This window comes from Takifugu flavidus, chromosome 4, assembly GCF_003711565.1.
Source record: "Takifugu flavidus isolate HTHZ2018 chromosome 4, ASM371156v2, whole genome shotgun sequence".
Taxonomy (NCBI): domain Eukaryota; kingdom Metazoa; phylum Chordata; class Actinopteri; order Tetraodontiformes; family Tetraodontidae; genus Takifugu; species Takifugu flavidus.
The window spans coordinates 13415696-13441001 of NC_079523.1; the positions used below are offsets into that span (position 1 = coordinate 13415696).

The following is a 25306-nucleotide window of genomic DNA, read 5'->3' on the forward strand; positions in this document are numbered from 1 at the left end:
AACGAATAAACAGCTGTTTTATTATTTTTCCCCGAGTGACGTAGTGTTTTCGCATAACACAGTTCGTTTAATAACAGCGAGTTATAACAGGCAGTGCAACAATTTTATCACAAGTGGATAGTGGAGTTTAATAAATCTTCGATTTAGTGCAACATTTTTATCACGTAGTACCGTTGCGGTAAATCAAACGTTAGTGCAAACACAATATACGGTAACTCGAACTCTCGAAGTAGTGCAAAGCGATAGCAATAGCAATATAACAATAGCAATATAACAACGTTGTTCAAACGGTAATTTCCATATTCACAGTATGACCAGCCTTGTTAAGTTGTAAACACACAAAAGAAACACGTAATGATCACTTTATCAGTTCATTCCTCATCCAGGAATCCCTCGAATTCTTCTTCTTCGGTGTCCGAATTGAACAGTTGTGCGAATACGGCATCCAACATGGCCGGCTCTGTCTCGTCAAAGTCGTCATCAGGGTCGGTGTCGCTGGTGTTGTCTGGCATTTCAGTGACAATCCCTGCCTTCCCGAAAGCTCAGACCACGGTCGATGCCCAGGCATTTACGATCCACTGGCCGATAGTGACGTATGACGCTCGGCGCCGTCTCCCCGTCTTGGTGAACGTGTGTTCGCCGTTCGTCATCCACCGGTCCCACGCAGTTCGCAGTCTAGCTTTGAATGCCCCGTTGACACCAATATTTAGCGGCTGGAGTTCCTTTGTTAATCCACTTCTTGCTTTGTTTCCTCGGAAGCTCCGTTGAGTCTTCTTTACCTGGCGCAGGTCGTCTTGTTGCTTCCTCCACTTCCGCACCATTGATTCGTTCACGTTAAATTCTCTTGCCGCTGCTCTATTTCCGTGTTCAACTGCGTGACTGATAGCCTTCAGTTTGAACTCTGCGTCAAAAGCGCGTCTCTTGCAAGGAGCCATTTTGGGGTCTTTACAGACAGAAATGGTTTGGGACTGAATTTACTGCTGTTACCTCGGCCACGCCTACTGACTACGGTAGCCGCGATTAACCAATATTACCGTAATCCATACAAAAGGCGCTCCGGGTTAAAAGGCGCACCGTAGATTTTTTAGAAAATTCTAGGCTTTTAGGTGCGCCTTATAGTCGTGAAAATACGGTATTCACATACCTTACAGTTTCATAGATGATAATTTATATAGATAGATAATAGAATCAAATACAAATTGTTAAATATTTCACTGAAACTAAAAGAAAATGAAATATCAAACTAGTTTCATGAATTTGGACATATTTTTCCTAATAATAGAACATGGGCAAATAAAAAAATAAGCAAAGAAAAAGAAAAAAATGTTCAGGTAAAAGTACAATTTTTTAACCCACTGGCCCTGCTATTTTGTCATATCAACTTTTCTGCTTACTTTACATATATATTCAAGATAATATCTTAATCAATACACTTTCACCTTGATTTTCTCATAGTAAGGCCACGTTTCACAGATGCCAAAATCAAGAGTTTCATGGTGGTGAGAGCTGGAAATTCTGCAAGATTCAACATAAATTTTGAGGTAATTAAAATAAAAAAAGTCAACTCTATGTAAATATCCTCTAAGTTTTCTTTCCACTCTTTTGATGCTGAAATTATAATTAATTACTCGTGTTAAAATCTGATGACAAATTTTCGAATTATCTAACTCAAGCAGCATATTTTGATCTTATGATTAATTGATGAATTAATCAAGTTTTACAAATGGTTTGCATGCATGCATAATTTTTGTAGGCTTCTCCTTGGCCTGATATTACCTGGCAAAAGGATGGTGGACGTGTTTCTAAAAAGGTGACCATCAGCAACACGGAAGGGCAATCTCAGCTTCTGATTCCTTCTGCCGAGCGCACAGATACTGGAATCTACACCATCATTTTGAAGAACATTGTTGGGCAAGAAACATTTAGCATTGAAATTAGAGTCACTGGTGAGAATATGTAACAGTTCTTATATGTCTGTCTGTATTTTTTTTTATATATATATATATATATATATATATATATGTGTGTGTGTGTGATATTGTAACAACTTTTTTTTTTAAATTATATAATTGTATAAAAATAAACATAACAGACTTTGTACACCAGATGAACCCAAGTCAGCGGGTCCTGTGGAACTCGATGAAAATGTGCCTGGCACAGTGACCATCTCATGGTCACCATCGCCAGATGAGAAACGTGACGACAGGCTGCATTACATGGTGACAAAGCGAGATTCTGTGAAAAGACAATGGCACTCCATAGCAGATCGTATATTTAATAATAGATTCACTGCCTGCAATATAATGCCTGGCCGGGAGTACCAATTTAGAGTCTATGCAAAAAATGACATGGGCTCCTCCAAACCATCAGAATCACCAAAGTGGTTCATTCCCAGCAAAAAAGGTAAGTGCACATGTATGTGTGTGTATGTGTGAGTGAGAGTGAGAGAGAGAGAGTGAGAGAGAGTGTATATATATCAGAAAATTAAGACAAACACAGGACAATGAAAAATAGCTAAAACTGACTGTTATTCCTGAGAATATTTGCAAGGTGTTGAACTTCATTAATGGTGATGTATGACCAGAGGATATTCAAGGGGCCTTTTTGTCTATATCTGCAGTCTCTGAAATGACAAATAGTAATAGTAAGCCATTCATACAATGCAAGAAAATACATGGGGAAGCATTTGGTATTGGATGAAAATAAACAATATTTAAAAAGAGACTGTTGTAGGAATTGAAAATAGGCTGCTGCTTCTTATTGCTGCACTTATGCAATATCATGTACAGTTCATTCTCCTGCTATATGGGTACAATTTATAAATTAATGTATATCTTCTTCTTCACAGAGAGGTTCACCTTGACCATGCCAAAAACAAAAGTTTATGACCTGCGGTGTCCCCCAAAATTCCTGGTCCCACTGAAATTGCATGCAGCTCCTCAAGGATATGAATGCTACATGACCTGTGCCCTAAAGGGGGACCCGATGCCACATGTGACATGGCTACGAAACAATGTTATTCTCAATACTAACACCAACTACTATATCACCAACACCTGTGGTGTCTGCTCTCTGCTCATATTGAGGGTTGGACCCAAAGACACAGGGGAGTATAAGATTGTTGCAGAAAATGGCATGGGAAGGGCCGAATGCTCCACTAAACTTACAGTCAGAGGTAATTATTCACTATAGATGCAAAATTAACTTTTGCCCCAATGTGGTTATAATATATGGATCCATTTTCAAATATAAAACCTAATAATTTTCATGTCTTTTCCTCCCTTAGAGTAAATCCAGGACACTAGAAGTGGATTAAATCTAAAAGTTTATTTTATTACCGTTAATTTGATTAGTGAAATATTTGGTTCAATATTTTCCTGGATGCATTTTACTTTTAACTCCAAAACACAGAATCAATTAAATGTAAGTGCAAATCTATTTGGTTCACTAAATTGCATAATCACAATAAAATAGAAATTTGGAATATGACTTTGCAATTTATTGTCTTCTGACTCCCATAAATTATGTGACAATAATTATTAAAAGCACTACTAGAACTAAGGAAGGATGCACCACCTCTCCTGCAATGTTTTAATAAAATTTCTGATTTTTGTCACCTTTTCAAAGTATGTCACTTTGTATCAATACTAGATGAGGCTACAGATTATTTGTTGTCAGTATAAATTTAAGGGTAAAATTTAAATGAGAATAACACTTACATAAAGTTTGTAAGTAATCGTGATTGAAGTTGTGTGAGTTACCTGGATTCATTATCAGAAATAAACCTTAAAATGGACTTCCAAAGAAAGTATTTTATGGTTATAGTGTTTGACTGGCTGAACATATGTTGACCTTGGTATCATCATACATGCCACTTGTTCACCCCATGAACATTTACATAAATAAGTTACATGAAGTCTTCTTGTATTACCTCTCAGCATTTTTGTGAGGTCAGGCATTTGCCCCAAATTAGAGTAAATGGGCCAACCGGTGCTGGGTGACATACAGTATCTCATATTCTTGAAACATATCTCAACACAACTGCCTGAAATAATAAATGATATATTTTACGTCTGCTGGGTTAATAATAGAAACAACCTAAACAATATTAAATATATATAACTTTAATGCAAAGGAGTAGAAGTAGTTTACAACATAGAATTTTCAAAAAGATAAAAGGTTAAAATGTGTTTTTTCCCTATTGTCTAAACAAGCAAACAGACTAAAACTGAATAATTGGCACTCACCTCAACATTTAATGATGAAAAGTAAATCAGTCATCCAACATATCACAAGGGAAACCAGCCCAACTGATGGCACTGATGTGGAAATCTCACAGCTGAAGTGCTGAAAGTGAAATTCCAGTTTGGAGGGAGGGACTAAGGAGCATCACAAATGTGCGGTGGCCCATTTTTAAGAACCTATCACATTTTAGGGCCACCGTAAATGGCAGTAAACCTATCTCCAAGAGGCGTATTGAAGAAGCATTAGGTTGTGTGTCCCTGATAGGCTTTATTGGCTCTGAATACAACACCACACTAAAGATTCAGCTGGAACCAGGCTAGAGACACAGCAAATAGCAGCAATACATTTCAAAAGTAAGTACATTTACAGCAGAACTATTGTTTTTTTCTAAATAATTTAACATTAAAGCATTTATATGATTACAAAATCTTTACAATGTTATGGTATATATGAAATGTGATGAATTTGGTTTTAATGTTTGTTTTTTAAAAAAAAGAATGCAATAATTCTGTATCATTTCAATGTTGGGCATGAGGAATGAATGATCAATACTTGTTTGGTACTTGAGATAGAGTTTTCATTGTTACCTTGTTTATGTATTTACCCTAAATAATGCCAAAATGTTCTTTTCTGATAAAGGTTGATAAGTTTCATGTGAGCTTTCTGATAAAATAATAAACATACTTCTAAGTCCTCTAGCTAAAATTGTCTTAGAGGTGTGGGATATAGACCAGACAAGGTATTCATAAATCATTCGGCTGCTCACACCAGATGAACCCAAGTCAGCGGGTCCTGTGGAACTCGATGAAAATGTGCCTGGCACAGTGACCATCTCATGGTCACCATCGCCAGATGAGAAACGTGACGACAGGCTGCATTACATGGTGACAAAGCGAGATTCTGTGAAAAGACAATGGCACTCCATAGCAGATCGTATATTTAATAATAGATTCACTGCCTGCAATATAATGCCTGGCCGGGAGTACCAATTTAGAGTCTATGCAAAAAATGACATGGGCTCCTCCAAACCATCAGAATCACCAAAGTGGTTCATTCCCAGCAAAAAAGGTAAGTGCACATGTATGTGTGTGTATGTGTGAGTGAGAGTGAGAGAGAGAGAGTGAGAGAGAGTGTATATATATCAGAAAATTAAGACAAACACAGGACAATGAAAAATAGCTAAAACTGACTGTTATTCCTGAGAATATTTGCAAGGTGTTGAACTTCATTAATGGTGATGTATGATCAGAGGATATTCAAGGGGCCTTTTTGTCTATATCTGCAGTCTCTGAAATGACAAATAGTAATAGTAAGCCATTCATACAATGCAAGAAAATACATGGGGAAGCATTTGGTATTGGATGAAAATAAACAATATTTAAAAAGAGACTGTTGTAGGAATTGAAAATAGGCTGCTGCTTCTTATTGCTGCACTTATGCAATATCATGTACAGTTCATTCTCCTGCTATATGGGTACAATTTATAAATTAATGTATATCTTCTTCTTCACAGAGAGGTTCACCTTGACCATGCCAAAAACAAAAGTTTATGACCTGCGGTGTCCCCCAAAATTCCTGGTCCCACTGAAATTGCATGCAGCTCCTCAAGGATATGAATGCTACATGACCTGTGCCCTAAAGGGGACCCGATGCCACATGTGACATGGCTACGAAACAATGTTATTCTCAATACTAACACCAACTACTATATCACCAACACCTGTGGTGTCTGCTCTCTGCTCATATTGAGGGTTGGACCCAAAGACACAGGGGAGTATAAGATTGTTGCAGAAAATGCATGGGAAGGGCCGAATGCTCCACTAAACTTACAGTCAGAGGTAATTATTCACTATAGATGCAAAATTAACTTTTTGCCCAATGTGGTTATAATATATGGATCCATTTTCAAATATAAAACCTAATATTTTCATGTCTTTTCCTCCCTTAGAGTAAATCCAGGACACTAGAAGTGGATTAAATCTAAAAGTTTATTTTATACCGTTATTTGATTAGTGAAATATTTGGTTCAATATTTTCCTGGATGCATTTTACTTTTAACTCCAAAACACAGAATCAATTAAATGTAAGTGCAAATCTATTTGGTTCACTAAATTGCATAATCACAATAAAATAGAAATTTGGAATATGACTTTGCAATTTATTGTCTTCTGACTCCCATAAATTATGTGACAATAATTATTAAAAGCACTACTAGAACTAAGGAAGGATGCACCACCTCTCCTGCAATGTTTTAATAAAATTTCTGATTTTTGTCACCTTTTCAAAGTATGTCACTTTGTATCAATACTAGATGAGGCTACAGATTATTTGTTGTCAGTATAAATTTAAGGGTAAAATTTAAATGAGAATAACACTTACATAAAGTTTGTAAGTAATCGTGATTGAAGTTGTGTGAGTTACCTGGATTCATTATCAGAAATAAACCTTAAAATGGACTTCCAAAGAAAGTATTTTATGGTTATAGTGTTTGACTGGCTGAACATATGTTGACCTTGGTATCATCATACATGCCACTTGTTCACCCCATGAACATTTACATAAATAAGTTACATGAAGTCTTCTTGTATTACCTCTCAGCATTTTTGTGAGGTCAGGCATTTGCCCCAAATTAGAGTAAATGGGCCAACCGGTGCTGGGTGACATACAGTATCTCATATTCTTGAAACATATCTCAACACAACTGCCTGAAATAATAAATGATATATTTTACGTCTGCTGGGTTAATAATAGAAACAACCTAAACAATATTAAATATATATAACTTTAATGCAAAGGAGTAGAAGTAGTTTACAACATAGAATTTTCAAAAAGATAAAAGGTTAAAATGTGTTTTTTCCCTATTGTCTAAACAAGCAAACAGACTAAAACTGAATAATTGGCACTCACCTCAACATTTAATGATGAAAAGTAAATCAGTCATCCAACATATCACAAGGGAAACCAGCCCAACTGATGGCACTGATGTGGAAATCTCACAGCTGAAGTGCTGAAAGTGAAATTCCAGTTTGGAGGGAGGGACTAAGGAGCATCACAAATGTGCCGTGGCCCATTTTTAAGAACCTATCACATTTTAGGGCCACCGTAAATGGCAGTAAACCTATCTCCAAGAGGCGTATTGAAGAAGCATTAGGTTGTGTGTCCCTGATAGGCTTTATTGGCTCTGAATACAACACCACACTAAAGATTCAGCTGGAACCAGGCTAGAGACACAGCAAATAGCAGCAATACATTTCAAAAGTAAGTACATTTACAGCAGAACTATTGTTTTTTTCTAAATAATTTAACATTAAAGCATTTATATGATTACAAAATCTTTACAATGTTATGGTATATATGAAATGTGATGAATTTGGTTTTAATGTTTGTTTTTTTAAAAAAAAGAATGCAATAATTCTGTATCATTTCAATGTTGGGCATGAGGAATGAATGATCAATACTTGTTTGGTACTTGAGATAGAGTTTTCATTGTTACCTTGTTTATGTATTTACCCTAAATAATGCCAAAATGTTCTTTTCTGATAAAGGTTGATAAGTTTCATGTGAGCTTTCTGATAAAATAATAAACATACTTCTAAGTCCTCTAGCTAAAATTGTCTTAGAGGTGTGGGATATAGACCAGACAAGGTATTCATAAATCATTCGGCTGCTCACACCAAAGGCTCAATTTTCTCTGACAAATATAGCTAAATTCCAGACCACCAAGGGTACACAACTGCTGCCTGTGCTCACATAATTATGTGTAATTCAATTCAACCCACACACATTTTGTTTGACTACCAACATATTAATTTAACATATTTTTCAATAATAAAATATGCTAGTATTACCTTTTTCTTACATTACATTTTAAAAATGATTTAAAATATCTTTTGTGGACTAAATGCAGCTACTCAAAAGGATCAGAAAGAAAGGCATTATGTGAGAAATAAAGCAATTGTTTACAAAAGTTTACACCTCAAAGGTAGACCCAACTTTTTTTATTTTTTATAAGTTTAACCAAAATAGAATGCCTTAATTATTATATTCATTATCAATTAGCCGAGTTCTCTCTGGAATTCAAGAGTAACTAGATGATGACTTGACCCAAATTTAAGAATGGTGATGACTTAAGTTACATATGCAGTCAATCACACCCCATCAAAACAAATAGGTTTATGTGGTACGTGGACTAAAGTAGTCATACCATTAGCAAGAAAAAGAATGTTAAGTATTTAGGAGATACACCATTTCTTTCTGTTTTTTATTTAGGGCAGATAAAATTACTCACCTCTACGTACAAAAACATATATAGTTGTCATTCATCATCACTATCACACAGCATAACTATTCTTACCGTGTGTGTGTGTGTGTGTGTATAGAGAGAGAGAAGCTGTTGTTTTTGTCAAAATGTTTAAAATACGAAAAGCCAAAGAAGAGGAGCCGACTGCTCCTGGACAGGGTAAGTCACTTTGTTATGTTAAAACACTAATAAACTTAAATTAAATAAATCTAAAGAAGGTATCTTAACCTTTACATTGAATTTAACATGTTTTATGACAGTGAGAATTAAAAAGAGATCAAAGGTGCCAGGTGTTATGATTACCCAATATGTGGAAGTAATACCAGAAGGAATGAGCACCCCTGATTTTACTCGGAAGCCCATTTCCATAACCATTCAAGAAGGTACCTCAAAATGCCTTCATGCCATAATTGTCACATAGACATGTTTTGCTCTACAATTTATATACAATTAAGTACTTTGTTGTCATTTCTACAGGAAAATTGGTTGTATTTAGAGCGGTGGTTGTTGGAAATCCAACACCAACTGTGACCTGGTTGAGAAATAACGGTGAGATAGGTGATGAGAGGCACAAGATCCTCTATGATAAAGGCTCTGGTGAACATCAGTTACAGGTAGGAGCTATAATCAAGATACATGAATTTTATTTAACTAAATCTCCTGAACTACATCACAAAAAACTTTGATGATTAATAGATTCCAGATGTGTCAGCAGATGAAGCCGACACGTACAAGTGTTTCGCCACAAATGAATATGGCAAAGCCATTGTAACTGCCACACTTAATGTTATTGAGGGTCAGTACCTTTTAATGCATTGTTTGTATACATTAACATGAAAAGCAAAAATAAATTGCAGCTTTCTTATTCAACTGTAATTCCTGTCCTTAGTTGGCTATAAAAAGAACAAAGCATTGCAGCAATCCAGAACAGGTAAAATGTGCATGTTACAACAATATTTGTTGAATGTCTGTTATCGTTGAATAAAACCTCTAACCGTGCTTCTAACTTTTATTATAGCTGTACGTGAAACAGCTGAGGACTTCAAAAAGGCTTTGAAAAATAAGTATGATGGTGATTTATTTTCCTTGCAGAATATTTTTTATTGAATACCAAATTATATATACATTTATATTTTATGTGGTTGTTTTTTTTTTTTAATTTGTAGAATTGATATTGATGCAAAAGAAGAGAATAAAATGGAGGCTGATGAAAAGTTTTTTGAAGTATTGATGAGCGCAGAAAAAAAAGACTATGAGTCCATCTGTGTCCAATATGGTGTCACTGATTTTCGTGGAATGCTGAAGAAACTGAATGAAAAGAAAATAGAAAGAGAAAAAGAGCAGGAAAAGGTACTTTTTCCACATGTTTTTTTAAAGGAATACAGAGTAAATTAAATACAATGATATGGAGTTAAATCAGGGCCAAAAGGTTTGATCATTTGGAAAAAGTCAAAATAAATCAAAAACTAACTGGTATGTCAAACCGAATTAGTCTGTATTGGTGTTCCCAATGTCCTCATGCCACTGTGAAGGCAACGCAGCACACAGTCATGGTCTGTTTTAAATCAGTAGTTTTATAACGGTAGTTTTTACTGAAATAATTTGAAAGCTCCCCTAATAGAAATTCTTAACTGCACAATGATGCTTGTAGGTTGAACTGAGGGAGTAAAAATACTGACAGTTTGGGTATTAAACTTTACATGTGTTGACCAAATATTGTGATTGGTGCTACAAAAGTTTTGAAACAAGTGCAGCTTTACTACTGGGGTTGTTTTTTTATTTTGTTTTTTTTGGCAACCACTCGTCAGTATGACAAATAGTGTGCATTAATTTGACATGCTACATGTTTTCTAAAGGCAACATGATAAGGACAGTCTCAGCCTTCATTGCCATGCAGTCACTCATCATTCTGTGCACACGATTCATCTGTTCAAACGCCAAATCTGAAAAAAGTACTACCTGAAACTGAAGAGGCTGAGGGAAATCAAACCTCAAATAAAAAAAGAGAATCTGAAACAGAATAAAAGATAAAGTATTATAAAAAATAAACTTTTGAATCTGAAAATATGGTTGTATTTTATCTAAAATTTTGTTTTTAAATGTTTTTTGATTTATTCAAATAATCAAAACTTTTGGCCCTGATTTGACTCCATACAAAGAAGCACTGGATCACTTTAAACAAAAAAAAATCTAATTTCATTTTCTGCAGGTTGTTGAAAGACTCTGTAACCTGAAGCCCATTGAAATGAGAGATGATGGTGGAGCAGAGTTTGAACTTGAAATGTCATTGAAAGACTCTAGCAGCAAAATCTATTTATTCAAGGTGAGATTTATTTTAATAATCATTCCACTATTACACATAGATGTAAAATGGGCCCTATATTTTAAAGCAAATACACACAGAACAAATCTACAATGATTATACAAGTGATATATCAGTAGATATATCTTGGTCTAAAGGTTTCGTCCAGAAGTTCAAGAGAGGCTAAAATCTAATCAAGTTTCTCATCATGGATATTTGAGACTTTACATTGATGTGGCATTATCACCGCTTAAAAGCATACAGAATTTTGGACTTTTTACTTTTCTGAATCAGCTATGATATTCTAATATAGCAAAAGGATAAATAGCTTTCAGCTTTTGATTTGTGAACAATATAAGTAGTTTCTTCCTTTAGAAAATTTAATGGAACATGCTATACCTACAGTGCTATCTGTAGGCACTTAAAAACACAGTATCATTTACAGCAGATGGCTCTAACTTAAGTATGGGAAAATTCATTACTCATCAAAAAACTATTTAAGACATAATTTTTAGCTAAGGTGATGGAAGGATTGTTCCACTAAAATAAAGGTCTTTGCTTCCATCCAGTTCACTAACTGTATAAAATATTAAAAAGTTAAACTTCAAGGAACCTAAAATTTGTGATGCATATTTGTTTATTGTGTAATCATATGATTAATGGTTAGACAGCACACGTTTGCAAATAATATCTTGTGAAGATTTTTATTTTAAGACTTCTTTGCAGATCTAATATTTCTGTTGTGTTGGAAAATGACATTCAGCTCACTGTTGTTTAAACAGGATGGAGTTATGATCCCCTTTGATGCTGACACAGACATTAAACATGGTCTGAAGCAAGTGGGGAAGAAATATGTGTTTAGCATCAATGGTGTTGACCCTGAGGATTCAGGACTATACCAAGTAGAGGTTGATGGAGTCAAAGTGTTTTCAACTGATTTTAAAGGTGGGATATAGTATTCCAAACATTTAACAGTAATTCCTATTCCATACACAGATGCCCTTTTAGGATGAAATGCCAAAAGCCACATTTTCCCTGGCTAACTTTAAGACTTTGTGTGGTTTATTCAGTTCCTAATGTGGATTTCCTGTACAAGATTCAAGATGTGAAAGCAGAAGAGAGGGAAGATGCTGTATTTGAGTGTGTTATCTCGCAACCCCTGAAAAAGATCACGTGGAAAGGAAAAAACATACCACTGGAGCAAGGGGAAAAATTTGACATCCTTGTATCTGAGGACATGCTAATTCACACTTTGGTGGTGAAGGACTGCATGCCATTGGACAAAGGAATTTATGCCGCTGTGGCAGGGCTTGCATCCTGCAGTGCCTGGCTTGTAGTGGAAGGTAAATAATTTAAATGACACCCTTTTTATATAGAAACAATTTTCTCTTACGAATCAGTAAACATTTCCTTGTGCTGTGCATTTTTCAACAGGTGATAATGATCCAAAGATGCGAGGAAAAAAGAAAGCTCGTAAAACAACCAGAGCAGGTGGTGCAGGGAGAGAAGAGCTTTTGAGAATTGCTCAGCAGCAAAATGCCATAATACAACAAGAAAAAGAAGAGTTGGTGCTGAAGATAAAAGCAGAAGCAGAAGCAGCAGCTGCAGAAGCTGCTGCAGCAGCAGCTGCAAAGGCAGAATCTGAAGCTAAAGCAAGAGTAGAGGCAGAGATTAAAGCCAAAGCTAGAGCTGAAGCAAAAGCAAAGCTGAAGGCAAAGAAAAAATCAAGTGCAACTGAAAAGGGTAAAGAAAAGCAAAAGATGGTGAAAAAGGCAAAAGCCAAAGCAGAACTAAGTGCAGATAGTGAAGACAAAGGGGATAGCGAGGAAATAGAAGAGGACACAAATGATGATAATGACATGGACGGAGTTGGAGAGCAAGAAGAGAGTGTTAAAGAGGATGTGGAAGGGGTGCCTACTGGAGCAGGTAAATCTACATCACAGCCCAAAAAACAGGGAGAAGGACAGGAAAACATTGAAGTAGAGGAACCCATTAAAGGAAAACGAATGCGATTGAGAGCAGGCGCACTTGTTCCAGATACAGTTATTGGTAAGATGTCTGTATTTGAAAAGAGTACCAGTCTCTGCAAGACTTTACATGTGTTAACATACACCTTAATGTGAGTTTGGTTGTTTCTTTAGATCCAGGAGTGTATTTCACTAGTGGACTATGTGATGTAACTGCCATCCTTGGTGCAAATGCTGAATTGGTCTGTAAGCTGAGCAGTGAAGAATGTGATGGAGTGTGGTACAAAGATGGGAAAGAGGTGAGAAGGCTTTAGAACAACAGCATTGCCTTTAATCTTGTGACTTATAGTTGAGTGCTCTTCCTTCAGATAACAGCTACAGATGAGATATGCATTGTTAAAGACCACAATTTCCGTAAACTCATTATCAAAAACTGTAAAGAAGAAGATGCTGGAAAGTACCGATGTGAAGCCGATGGACGGAAAACAGAGGCTATGTTAAAAGTTGAAGGTACTTTACAGTCAAAATGTAACAATATTTAAATTTAATATAAATGTATAAAAAATGTTTTTCTCTAGATCCCCCAAGAATTAACCCAGATGACCTCAAGGAATTTCAGAAACCTGTTAAGATTAAAACTGGGAAAAGTGCAACATTTAAAATATCTTTCGTCGGTCGGGAACCCATGAAGGTACAGTGGTACCATGAAGGAGAAGAGCTGCTGGAGGACACCAACATCAAGATCGAGAAGTCCTCTACCCACACTCAACTGGTGTTAACAAAATGTAGACGCAAATCTTCAGGAGAAATTAAGATTAAGATTAAAAATGAATGTGGAACTACTGAAGCAACTACTGACATTGTTGTATTAGGTTTGTTATTGGCATGTAGCACATTGCATCCAGAAATTTTGAATTTACCTAAAAGTGATTTTTCTGTACTTTCCCTTTTTCCCCCCACAGATAAACCCACACAGCCCCTTGGCCCTCTGGATATTATTGAGAGTTCTTCAACATGCATTGACTTCAAATGGAGGGTACCTAAGGATAATGGAGGCTCTCCTATCATAGGATACATCCTGGAGCGCCAACAGATTGGCCGAAATAGTTGGAAGAAACTTGGCAGTGTTGGCACAGAGCCAAAATACAGGGACACTGATGTGGACCATGGCAGAAAATACTGCTACCACATCAGGGCAGAAACTGACCAAGGCATCAGTGAAATGATGGAGACTGATGACATTCAGGCAGGGACAAAGGGTAGGTATACTGATGAGCACACTGTTTTTATGGTTGATTATTTGTGTGTTCTTTTTTCCAACATATTTGCTAGCTGCATGAATAATTGAATTTATTTCCTTAGCATTCCCTGGACCCCCAGCTGCACCAAAAATTGTTAGTGCTTTCAAAGACTGTATCAATCTGGTGTGGACTGCGCCATCTAATACAGGAGGGACAAATCTTTTAGGCTACAATGTAGAGAAACGCAAGAATGGCAGTAACCTCTGGAGTTTTGTGAACCCACCTGATGAGCCTATTAGAGGTAGGATCAATCCATGTTTTGACAATTTGATTGTATCTACCAATTTATTTGTTTTGTATGTGACAGTTTACAGACTTATGCAGGCATGGCTATGCAAGATAAAAATAGTATTGTGCTGTTGTGCACATGGCTGCTTTAATGGCAATGCACCATGCGATATAGCTGTTCATGTGAAAGTGAAAATGCAGAACCAGTCTTATTTCAAAACTGAGTGATACATTAAACAGGACATTTTTTTCAACTGCAATTATGGACGGGGACCCCAAATTCACCATTAAACAACATAGTGTTAAATTGGAAGGAAAACAATTTCTATTTTAGGCTATGTAAAACCATTGATAAGATTAAGATTAAGATGACTTTATTCATCCCCGTGGGGAAATTGAATTATAGTAGCAGCGAATGCAGAGTAAAGAGACAGAAAAAAAATAAATACAGATAGATTAGAATGTTATAAGCATATATACAGCATATATTATAAGCATATATATAATATATACATAATATAATATATACATATTATAAGCATTATAAGCATATATACATAAATATAGAATAAATTAGAAATAAAATTACAACATAAACATTACACAATTATTGTTGAGTTGGTTTGAGTGAATTGTACAGTTTAATGGCGGACGGCAGGAATGACTTCCTGTACCGTTCCTTGGAGCAGCGAGGCTGCAGGAGTCTGTTGCTGAAGCTGCTCCTCAGTTTGTCCACTGTGTTATGGAGGGGGTGGGAGGGACTGTCCATGATTGTCCGCAGTTTCAACACCATCCTGTCCCTCACCACCTCGTCCAAGTTATCAAGTCTACAGCCAACAACAGACCCTGCCTTTTTGATGAGTTTGTTGAGTCTGTTGGCATCCTTTGCTTTAATGCCTGCACCCCAGCACACTGCAGCAAAGAAGATGGTGCTAGCCATAACAGACTGGTAGAACATCTGGAGCATCCTGCTGCAAACACTGAAGGACCTGAGTCTCCTGAGGAAATAGAGTCTGCTCATGGCCTTCTTGTAGACAGCATCGGTGTTTGTGGACCACTCCAGTTTATTGTCCAGCTGAACACCCAGGAACCTGTAAGATGGGACTATTTCCACGTCCTTCCCACTGATGCAGACTGGGGAGGGTGGGGACTTGCTTTTTCTGAAATCCACCACCATCTCCTTCGTCTTGGTCACGTTGAGCTGCAGAAGGTTCTCCCTGCTCCACCTGACAAAACTCTCCACAAGGTCCCTGTATTCATCCTCCTGTCCATTCTCCACACACCCGACTATGACTGTGTCATCCGAGTACTTCTGGAGATGACATGTCTCAGAGTGGTACTGGAAGTCGGCTGTGTAGGTGGTGAACAGAAAGGGGGAGAGCACAGTTCCTTGGGGAGCTCCTGTGTTGCTCATCAGGGGGTCGGACACACAGCTCCGCAGTCTCACAAACTGTGGCCGACCTGTCAGGTAGTCCTCGATCCAAGAAACAAGGGGAGCATCCATCTGCATCTTCTCCAACTTCGCCCTCAGCAGTCTTGGCTGGATGGTATTGAAGGCAGAAGAGAAGTCGAAGAACATGACCCGCACTGTGGTGTTTGGTCTGTCCAAGGAGGAGTAAGCCCTCTGCAGCAGGTATATCACTGCGTCATCAACCCCCACCTTGGGCTGATAGGCAAACTGCAGAGGGTCCTGAAAGGGGCTCACCAGAGGTCTGAGGTGTGACAGCACCAGCCGCTCCATGACCTTCATAATGTGGGAGGTCAGTGCTATTGGCCTATAGTCACTCGGTGCCACAGGATGGGTCTTCTTTGGCACCGGGACCAGGCAGGATGTCTTCCAAAGCACTGGGATCCTCTGAAGATGAAGGCTCTGGTTGAACAGGTGCTGCAGTATCCCACACAGCTGCCTGGAGCAGTTCCTCAGCACCCGTGGGCTGATGCCGTCCGGTCCGGCAGCCTTTCTCTGGTTGAGCCTCTCCAGCTCTCTCCTCACCTGGCCAGACGTGAAGGATAGTCCTGTCGGGGGGATGGGTGACATGCTGGGATCCATGTAGGGTGTCAGCAGGGGGGAGGGGGAAGAAGTTGGCAGAGGTGTTAGGGGCTCTGGGAGGTGTGAAGGGGACCCATTGTTATCCAGAGGAATATTGGGACAGCTGGGGGAGGGGGAGCTAGAGTCAAACCTGTTGAAAAACTGGTTCAACTCATTGGCTTGGTCCACGTTCCCATCAGCTGAGCGTATTCCTTTCTTCTGGAAGCCAGTGATCGTCCTCATCCCACTCCAAACATCCCTGGTCTGGTTCCTCTCCAGTCTCTCCTCCAGCTTCTTCCTGTAGGCATCCTTGCTCTCCTTCAGACTGCGTTTCAGTTCCTTCTGTACACTCCTGAGCTCAGCCGGGTCCCCAGCAGTGAAGGCCCTCTTCTTCTTATTCAAAAGGGCCTTCAGGTCACTTGTCACCCATGGTTTGTTGTTTGGGTAACAGCGTACCTTCTTGGTGGGGACGGAGTTCTCAGTGCAGAACTTGATGTAGTCGGAAACACAGTCTGTCAGTCCATCCAGGTCCTCACCATGTGGTTCACAGAGAGCAGACCAGTTGGTGGTCTCCAGGGCATCCCGCAGACAGTCCATAGCACCATCAGACCATTTCATAACAGTCCTCACAGTGACTGGTTGCTGCTGAACCACAGGTGTGTATGATGGGGAGAGCAGCACGAGATTGTGGTCAGACTTGCCTAGCGGAGGGAGTGCAGTGGAGGTGTATGCATTGGTGATATTAGCATACAGTAGATCCAAAGTCTTCCTGTCTCTCGTGCTGCACTGGACATACTGGTGGAATGTAGGGAGAGTGGACTTAAGGGAGGCATGATTGAAGTCACCTGTGATGAGGATGAAGGCTCCGGGATGTTTAGTCTGCAGGTCAGCCGTGACAGAGTGGATGACGTCACAGGCCGAGTCCGCTTTACCGGTCGGAGGAATATAAACGGTGATGGCGATGACGTTAGTAAACTCCCGTGGCAAATAGTATGGACGGAGTCCGATAGCAATAAGTTCCACGTCGGGACTGCACACGCGCTCCTTGACGTGAATATGCTCCGGGTTGCACCACCTGTTGCTAACGAACACGGCCAGTCCCCCTCCTTTCTTCTTACCGGCCGCGGTGGTGTCTCGGTCCGCTCGCACAGTGGTGAAACCAGCGATCGTCACATTAGAGTCCGGTATCAGTCCATGGAGCCACGTCTCCGTGAAACACATGATACTGGCCTCTCTGTACTCCCGCTGGGTCCGTGTGAGCGCCTCCAGCTCGTCCATCTTATTCGCCAGGGACCTGACATTCCCCGTTATGACCGCGGGGACGCAGGGTTTAAAACGTCGCCTCTTCATCCTCTGTTTAACTCCAGCCTTAGTCCCTCGTTGTTTCCTCCTCACCTCCTTAGGGATTTGGGGCTTCTCTCCGACCACAAAGGATGGTGGTCTTAGAGCCATCAGCTGGTCGCGTGTATAGACAATACCGCTCCGCTTCTCGGCCCAGCTGATGGGGGCCGCGAATAACCCAAGCACCGCAAAACAGAGAAAAAAGTATTCGAGCCTCCAAAACATGGTGTCTGAATACTCCAGTTGAAAATGGAAAGAAAGAAAGAAAATCCAAATAGAAAAGAATGTAAACAAGTATAGAAAACACTACGAAAGTTTAAAAAGAACAATTAAGTTTAGGGAGCTGCTACTACTGGCTGCCGCCTGAGACAGCGCCATTTTTTGCCATTTTTGATAGATACCAGTTTTACCAAAGAAAAAGGCATATTCTGCTGATAAAGTTAAGTGGACCCACAGGGATCAAACCAATCATTCGTACTGCGAGATACAAATTTCCAAATCAAAACTGATTTGAGGATCTGTCAGTTTTTTGTTGTTCTTAAACCAAACGCTACTTAACAGTTATAGCCATGTTGGATTTTAGCTTACGTATGAATCCCAGTAAACTGCTAAAATAAAATTACATTAGACATGACTTACAAAGTGCATATATCGATATCTTTAATTTCAATTAGTACTCAAGTCAGTTTACCTCTCTTCTAACAGACTGAAATTAAATCCAGTCGATTAAAAGACAGGCCAAGGCAATATGAGCCTCTGTTTGGTATATGTAACATGCAGCAGTAGTATTTTCAGAGAGAGCTTGTAAAAGTAAAAAGCTGTCATGAATGACAAACAGAATGAGCAGGACTCAAATGCAAGGAAGTGATCAATTCACAGTTAAAATAAATAGTTAATCACTTGCTTAGTTCTGTCCATGGATATTCAGTCAAATTAGGGAGAGTTTCCCAAACAGGAGAGAAATTCTGAAACAGAGAAAATGGTGAGTAATGCAAAACAGAAAGCACCAGACATTAATTGTGAAAGTATAAGACAACAGACCTAACAAACGGGCAAGTATCACAAAAGCATAAAAACAGGCCATAAGAAAAATACATCCTGGGAATCAACCATGCTACTAAAGGAACTGTGCATTTAAAGTGTCAAGTTTCTTTTTGAGGTGAGGGCTTTTTTCTCTCAGGTTTATTTGCCCTTATTTTCCCAACTTGAAAAGGAATTGCAAGATTGAAGGTTGAACAGGATTTCACTCAGAGGCAGCAGTTTGTTTTTTTTGTTTTTTCCCCCTTTATAATTTTTTCATCAGGGTAACTTCTTAGTTTACAGACAGACAGCCCAAGATCACAATAGCAGGTAGTCCAGTGGTCAAATTGAAATGGAAAAAAAGAAAAAAAAAGAAATGTAAACATATGAAATTTTTCGGCAACATAGAAATGAACATGTTTAAGAAACTCAGACATATTACACATAAAACCCAATAGCCATAAATATAAATGTGCAAACTCGCAATAATGTAACCAAGGAAATAGGCTACACCATAATTTCATTAAGACAATCAGGTTTAACAGCAGAAAATGTAAATGTTTCTGAATGTGCAAAATAGCAATATCCCTCAAAGCTCAAAATCCTATCATTGTTTAACTGTGTTTGAGTCGCTATAAACTGCAACAATGTATCTGTTTGGGCCTGCGCCTATCACTGAACGCCAACATCCTAATTGTAAGCAGCACTACTTCGTGAAAGTGAACGTTCTAATTCAACAATCAGCGTAGTCACAATGCAATACTACGTCTTCTTCCGACACGCTGAAATGTAAGGCTTAAAACAAGTTAAAACGGTGCTTACCAAATGTCCCTCCAGATCTTGCGAGCAAACACCTCAAGTATGGTCTCATTGCTTTCCAGCTTGGGAGTGAGGATAATTGGAAATACCTTGCAGGTGTGGAAAGCACGCCTCTGCGTGGTGACGTCACAAACCTTTACCCTATACTACTTGCAATTACACTTACCCACCACCAGGAACCACTAGAGTGCCAAGCAAGTAACAAGGGGTTTGGCTTTACATAAAGTGTAAGACTAGAGGTGACAGACTTTGTTAACCAGGCACGAAAGCTTAGCCATAATCACTTCTTCCACTGCCTGTACTAAGTCAAGGGACCAGTTCCATAACATAGCTTGTCTTCATATTATGTTTTATTTGAATTAAATACAACATTTCTAATTCACTGACTGGTACTAGTTTTGTGGGATATCGCTTTTTTTGCCAACAGAAAAAAAGTATGCTGTGAAAGATGTTGTTGAAGGTATTGAGTATGAGTTCCGTGTATCTGCTATCAACATTTCTGGTTCTGGGGAGCCAAGTCCACCTTCGGAATTTGTCTTTGCCAGAGATCCAAAAAGTGAGTAATGGATCGTTTTTAGCTCAAATTTCTTATTTAATTTTTTTATTGATCGCTAAATCTCATTTTCACTCTCAGAGCCACCTGGTAAAGTTATCGATCTCAGGGTGACAGACTCCACTTATACTACGTTATCACTTGGGTGGACAAAACCTAAGGAGGAAGAGGAAGTCCAGGATGAGGCTAAAGGATACTTTGTGGAGTTCAGACCAGCAGAAGATCCAGAATGGAGTCGTTGTAACTCCAGTGCTATCATTATGAACTCATATACTATTATGGGTCTGAAATCTATGGCCATGTATTGGGTACGAGTTGTGGCTACCAATGAAGGTGGAGATGGTGAACCTCAAGACTTGGACAATTATATAATTGCAATGCCTCCCCCAGGTAAGTGACTACAAATTGTAAATGTAGAGATAGAATCTAAATCCATTTTTTTCAGCTTAACATAATTAAACGTATTTTTTGTTTAAATTCCATTTCCATCTTTTCACAGTGAAACCGACTTTCACCGACAGAAAAATTAAGAACTTCATGGTGGTGAAAGCTGGTAATTCAGCCCGGATCAACTTCAACTTTCAGGTTTAGTATAATGTTCACTTCAAAAGAACAATTAATCAATTGTCCATGTATATTTGCTGATTATTGTAGCAGTATGTCATGCCCAATTTTGACTGTTGACAGGCATGTCCAATACCAAGTATTAACTGGCTGAAGGATGGTCATTCTGTTGCAAAGCACGTGACTGTAAGCAACACAGACACATCATCACAGTTAATAATCCCCTCACCTGAACGTGAAGACACTGGGATCTACACAATTATGGTCAAGAACCTTGTGGGACAGGAAAGCTCTAGTGTTGAGATCAGAGTGACAGGTAATAAAATTAACTTCAAGATTTATTTAAGTAGAGTGTGATCTTTTATAAATTGTGCTTAAACTGTCTCATCAAGGTAAGCTGCTTGATAGTCACACATTATGTTAATTTTTTACTATTAAGAACTGCTGGTGCATACATTTATACATTAACAAACTTGGGCAACAGTAAGCTTAAGTCTGGTTTATATTCTACTCCACATAGATGAAACATACCAATCTTGACAGAAATGTAGTGATATCTTTGGTTATGATTTTTTAAAGTCACGGTCTTGAGACGAACGATAGCAACAGCAACAGTCTGACAGTAGTAGGAATTCATGATGACTGCCACACAATGTGATGTCTGCTACAACCTACATGTACTAGCAACCAGTAGGAATGCAATAATGAATTCAAAGCTAGTGCTAAACATAATACACCTCCATGCAAAGGGAGGTAAATCAAGCAAGAAGGCAAGCAAATCTGTGGTAGTTCGAGAAGAGGAACACCACATGGAGTTGTGACTGCAGAAACCTCTATATGATGTGTACTTCTATTGCTTTTGTTGTGTTATCCTCATACAGTCTATACACATCATGTTCATCTTGTAGTATTGGGATTATAGTTAAAACTGCAAAACATTTACCGTAATTTCTGGACTACAGAGCGCACCTGATTAAAAGCCGCATAATCTAATTGTAGAAAGAAAATCAATTTTGTACTTATACAAGCCGCACTGGATTTTAAGCCGCAGGTATCCCGCGTAGTAATATGAAAAATTAGATCGAAAACATTCAGTACCAGTAGATGTTCTTATTACCGTAAGAGACGAGTCACTGACGAGTGACAGACAGGTAAGAAACAACAGCCACTCTTTTCACTTGTATGTTAAGACCTTAAATCTAATTTTCATCACGTCCGCTTAGCAACATAAATATATTGTACCGGTAAATGCTTTTTTTCTAACGGTGTCTGTAATGCAGCTACCTTGAAATATACGTTTGTATCAGCTACACACAAATTACGTTGTTTATGCTTTTTTACTCAAACAATGACTCCAATCTATAACTCCTTGATGGCCCACCTCTAAAATGTTCTATTTTCATCGCGGTGGCGATTGCTTTTGCCTTCAGTCTGATTTGTACAGCGGCAACACTGCGGCCACCTGCTCTCTGTGTGTTGACCCAGTCTTTCAGAATGTTTTCAAGCTTGGTCCACCTGCGATGTTTACGTCTAAAAGCTTTTGTCGTCTTTTTGTTTTGGATCAGTTCTTCAGGCGGGTGTCTCCACCTGCTCGCCATTGATTACCGTAATGTATGCCAAGATTACACGCGGCAGCTCAATTTCCTTCTTCAACCACCAGAGTGATCGCTTTTAACTGAAAAGCCGCATCATATGCTTTTCTTTTAGTATTTTCCATGTTGATGAGGGTTCGTAAAAATGACTGATTCACAACAGTTGTGATAGTGCGCCACGAAAAAAAAACATAAATAAGCCGCACCGTAGAATAAGCCGCAGTGTTTAAAGTGTCGAAAAAAAGTAGCGGCTTATAGTCCGGAAATTACAGTACTCATGTAATTCTTTTCTAGATGATCCTAAACCTTCAGGCCCAGTGGAGCTGGAGGAAAATGTGTCAGGAACAGTGACCATCTCCTGGACCCCATCTCCAGATGAAAAGAAAGATGACAGACTGCATTACATGATAACCAAGCGGGATTCTGTCAAGCGTTCTTGGCAAACTGTTGCAGACCATCTCTTCAATAACAAGTTTACTGTCGTTAATATAATGCCAGGAAGGCAGTATTATTTCCGGATCTATGCCAAAAACGACATGGGCGTCTCTAAACCCTCAGAATCACAGGCTTGGGAAGTGAAGAAAAGAAAAGGTATGTTTTAATGCCAAAGCATCAAAACACTGTTTTTGAGAAATTTAAATGAAAGACATTATTTTTGAAGAAACTATCCATGTCTCATTATACTTACCGTATTTTAGCTATATTTTCTTTTTTTTGTAATTATTAAAATATTTTATATGAGCCCTAGAATTGACTTACAATTGAATAAAATGAAGAATACAAATAAAGAATACAGTCACTTCACATGCTTTCATTACTTGTATATGCAAACAAATATAATATGCTGACAAATGTGTCCCATTTAAATGTAAATGATTCATCAAAGTGATCAATAACTTTTACATAATTTGGATATGCAGGGAATGCAGAGTTTTTCCAACTAGAAATGAGCCATTTTTAACAGAATTTAAAGTTTTTTTTCTCCTTTTTTATGACAGAAATATTTTCTGTACAACTCCCTGAAACCAAGGACTGCTGCTTTGAGATGGCCCCCTCCTTTACTGTTCCACTCAAAATGCGTAATTGTCCAGAGTACTATGAGTGCTACATGAGTTGTGCAGTGACAGGAAACCCCGCACCCCATATTACCTGGTACCGGAATAATGTCAGCCTCAATACCAACACCAACTATTACATCACAAACACATGTGGCGTGTGCTCCATGAAGATACTTAAAGTCAGCTCCAAGGACAGCGGGGACTATACTGTCATTGCAGAAAACTCGCTGGGGAGAGCAAAATGTTCAGCTCGCCTTGCTGTCAATGGTAAAAGTAAATTAAAATGAATGATTTGATGCTCCTCTGGTTATTTGATTTAACTTTTTTCCCTTTTTAATGCCCCCTACAGATTGATACATGGACACAAGAATACTACTGAAGTATTTACTAACTAACCTGTAGTGTTGTTTGTTTGTTTTTGTCAACTGATTTTGTTTTCAGGTAAAAACAAGTTAATTACAATGAAAATAAATTTTAAAAAAAAACAATGCAATGAAAAAAGTCTTAAAGCATAACTATTAAAGAATCTGTGCAGTAGTTAAAATATAAATTTCTTTACAATAAGTATGAAATTAGTGGTCATTTTCTTTCCAAGCATGTTTAATTATTGACACATTTAACTCTGAGCTGTGATTTTAGGTGGTTTACTCTATTTAGGACAGAAGTTTTACTAGCCTGTAGAAGGTTGATGCCTGTTTTGATTGTAATTGAACCAGGAAACCATGCAAATAAACACTTCTTAAAACATATATGGTTATTATAAGTTATTGCTGTTTTTCTCAATAATATCAATACATGATTGAAAAAATGTCCTGAGATTCCACCTGTTTAAAAGTGGTTCACAACAGGAATGGCTCTTTAGAACTTTACAACTGCTAATTTTTTTTTCAATGAAAATTGCCATTTTTGTACATTTCATAATTCATGAATAAATGCATATTTACTCTGAAATATAGAGTTAAGGTTTTAAAATTGTATATCTGTATATTATCATGTTTAATCATACTGAACTGTTAATTTAAATGTGTGATTAAAACTAGATTACTGTTATTTAGCCTTTATATTCATAAAATGCATTTTCACCCAGCCACACTTTACATCCATCATCTGATTGTTTATCCCTTCATGGGATTTGGAGTCTATCTCAGATGCTTTTGGGTATCCAAAATATTTGAGATTATAGAATTATTCACCATTATCTTATAGCATGTATTAGCTTTATATTGTGTAGCTTTGTACATACAGTACATTGAAAGTTAATACCATCAGCTACCCAACACACAATGCACCCGACCCCCTTGGCCCCTCCTGCAGGTGGTGAGCCCACGGGAAGGGGGTCCCATGTTGCCTTTTCGGGCTGTGCCCGGCCAGACTCCATGGGCAGAGGTCCGGCCACCAGGTGCTCGCCAGCGTGCCCCACCCCCAGGCCTGGCTCCAGGAGGGAGCCCCGGTGACCCACATCCGGGCAAGGGAAACGTGTTGGGTAGCGGCCGAAGGCAGGGACCTTGGCGGTCTGATCCCCGGCTGCATAAACTGGCTCTAGGGACATGGAATGTCACCTCTCTGGTGGGAAAGGAGCCTCAGCTGGTGCGGTTGAGAAGTTCCGACTAGATATAGTCGGCCTCACCTCGACGCACGGCAAGGGCTCTGGAACCAGTCTTCTCGAGAGGGGTTGGACTCTATACCATGAAGAGAATTATTTTATCTTGTTAGCATCTTTTATCTTATTAGCATGCGCTATACTATATGTTTTTGTTTTATGTTACAGTTAGTTTAGAAGTTAGGAATACTATATACTCTTTAGTAGGAATACACATAAGCAAGTCATTTGACCCTTCTTTGACATGAATACTGCTTAGACAGTTGGAGCCAGGCAGACAGGAAATGGTAGACCCTCATCGTAAAATATGACAGCATAATTTACTGGTGATTGATAAGTTCCTGGACAGGAATAAGACCTCTGACCTGGCCATCTGAGAAGACAATG

At 38.5% G+C, this 25306-nt stretch overlaps 2 protein-coding genes and 1 long non-coding RNA gene across 8 annotated transcripts in view; 2 read left to right on the forward strand and 1 right to left on the reverse strand.

Moving 5' to 3' along the window:
* The window catches only part of LOC130523977 (immunoglobulin-like and fibronectin type III domain-containing protein 1), a 28075-nt gene extending 24586 nt beyond the window's left edge, over nucleotides 1-3489 (forward strand). For 4 of the 6 annotated variants that reach the window (XM_057029635.1, XM_057029633.1, XM_057029636.1 and 1 more), the window contains 4 exons: nucleotides 1456-1541; nucleotides 1754-1946; nucleotides 2107-2403; nucleotides 2849-3489. In XM_057029635.1, coding sequence (XP_056885615.1) covers nucleotides 1456-1541; nucleotides 1754-1946; nucleotides 2107-2403; nucleotides 2849-3192 — 920 coding nt within the window. In that variant the 3' untranslated portion in view covers nucleotides 3193-3489. Of the gene's footprint in view, nucleotides 1-1455; nucleotides 1542-1753; nucleotides 1947-2092; nucleotides 2404-2848 lie in introns of those variants that run through there. The other 2 variants (XM_057029634.1, XM_057029639.1) reach the window with 2 other exon arrangements.
* A 1686-nt stretch (nucleotides 3490-5175) lies between these two features.
* Nucleotides 5176-24068, forward strand: igfn1.3 (immunoglobulin like and fibronectin type III domain containing 1, tandem duplicate 3). The gene is made up of 25 exons (XM_057029640.1): nucleotides 5176-5313; nucleotides 5759-6083; nucleotides 6194-8704; nucleotides 8806-8928; nucleotides 9023-9159; nucleotides 9242-9341; nucleotides 9435-9476; nucleotides 9564-9609; nucleotides 9712-9895; nucleotides 10755-10868; nucleotides 11630-11792; nucleotides 11918-12190; nucleotides 12282-12896; nucleotides 12989-13113; nucleotides 13183-13324; nucleotides 13393-13686; nucleotides 13777-14073; nucleotides 14177-14356; nucleotides 19980-20108; nucleotides 20187-20495; nucleotides 20605-20690; nucleotides 20793-20985; nucleotides 22556-22852; nucleotides 23260-23586; nucleotides 23669-24068. Exons 3-25 carry the CDS (start codon nucleotides 8653-8655, stop codon nucleotides 23671-23673), a joined length of 4233 nt encoding a protein of 1410 aa, XP_056885620.1. The 5' UTR covers nucleotides 5176-5313; nucleotides 5759-6083; nucleotides 6194-8652; the 3' UTR covers nucleotides 23674-24068.
* On the reverse strand, nucleotides 18357-19609 carry LOC130523979 (uncharacterized). Its single transcript, XR_008950055.1, has 2 exons — nucleotides 19556-19609; nucleotides 18357-18678 (listed from the first exon to the last, which is right to left on the reverse strand). It is a non-coding gene; the product is annotated as an uncharacterized LOC130523979 (long non-coding RNA).
* Nucleotides 24069-25306: the final 1238 nt, after the last annotated feature.

What these genes read in the sequence shown, in the direction of transcription:
- igfn1.3 (XM_057029640.1), top strand. Translation starts at nt 8,653, where the DNA reads ATGTTTAAAATACGAAAAGCCAAAGAAGAGGAGCCGACTGCTCCTGGA. An exon ending in ATTGCAGCAATCCAGAACAG is followed by an intron (nt 9,477 to 9,563) that starts GTAAAATGTGCA and finishes CTTTTATTATAG; the next exon opens with CTGTACGTGAAACAGCTGAG. An exon ending in GGTACAAAGATGGGAAAGAG is followed by an intron (nt 13,114 to 13,182) that starts GTGAGAAGGCTT and finishes CTCTTCCTTCAG; the next exon opens with ATAACAGCTACAGATGAGAT.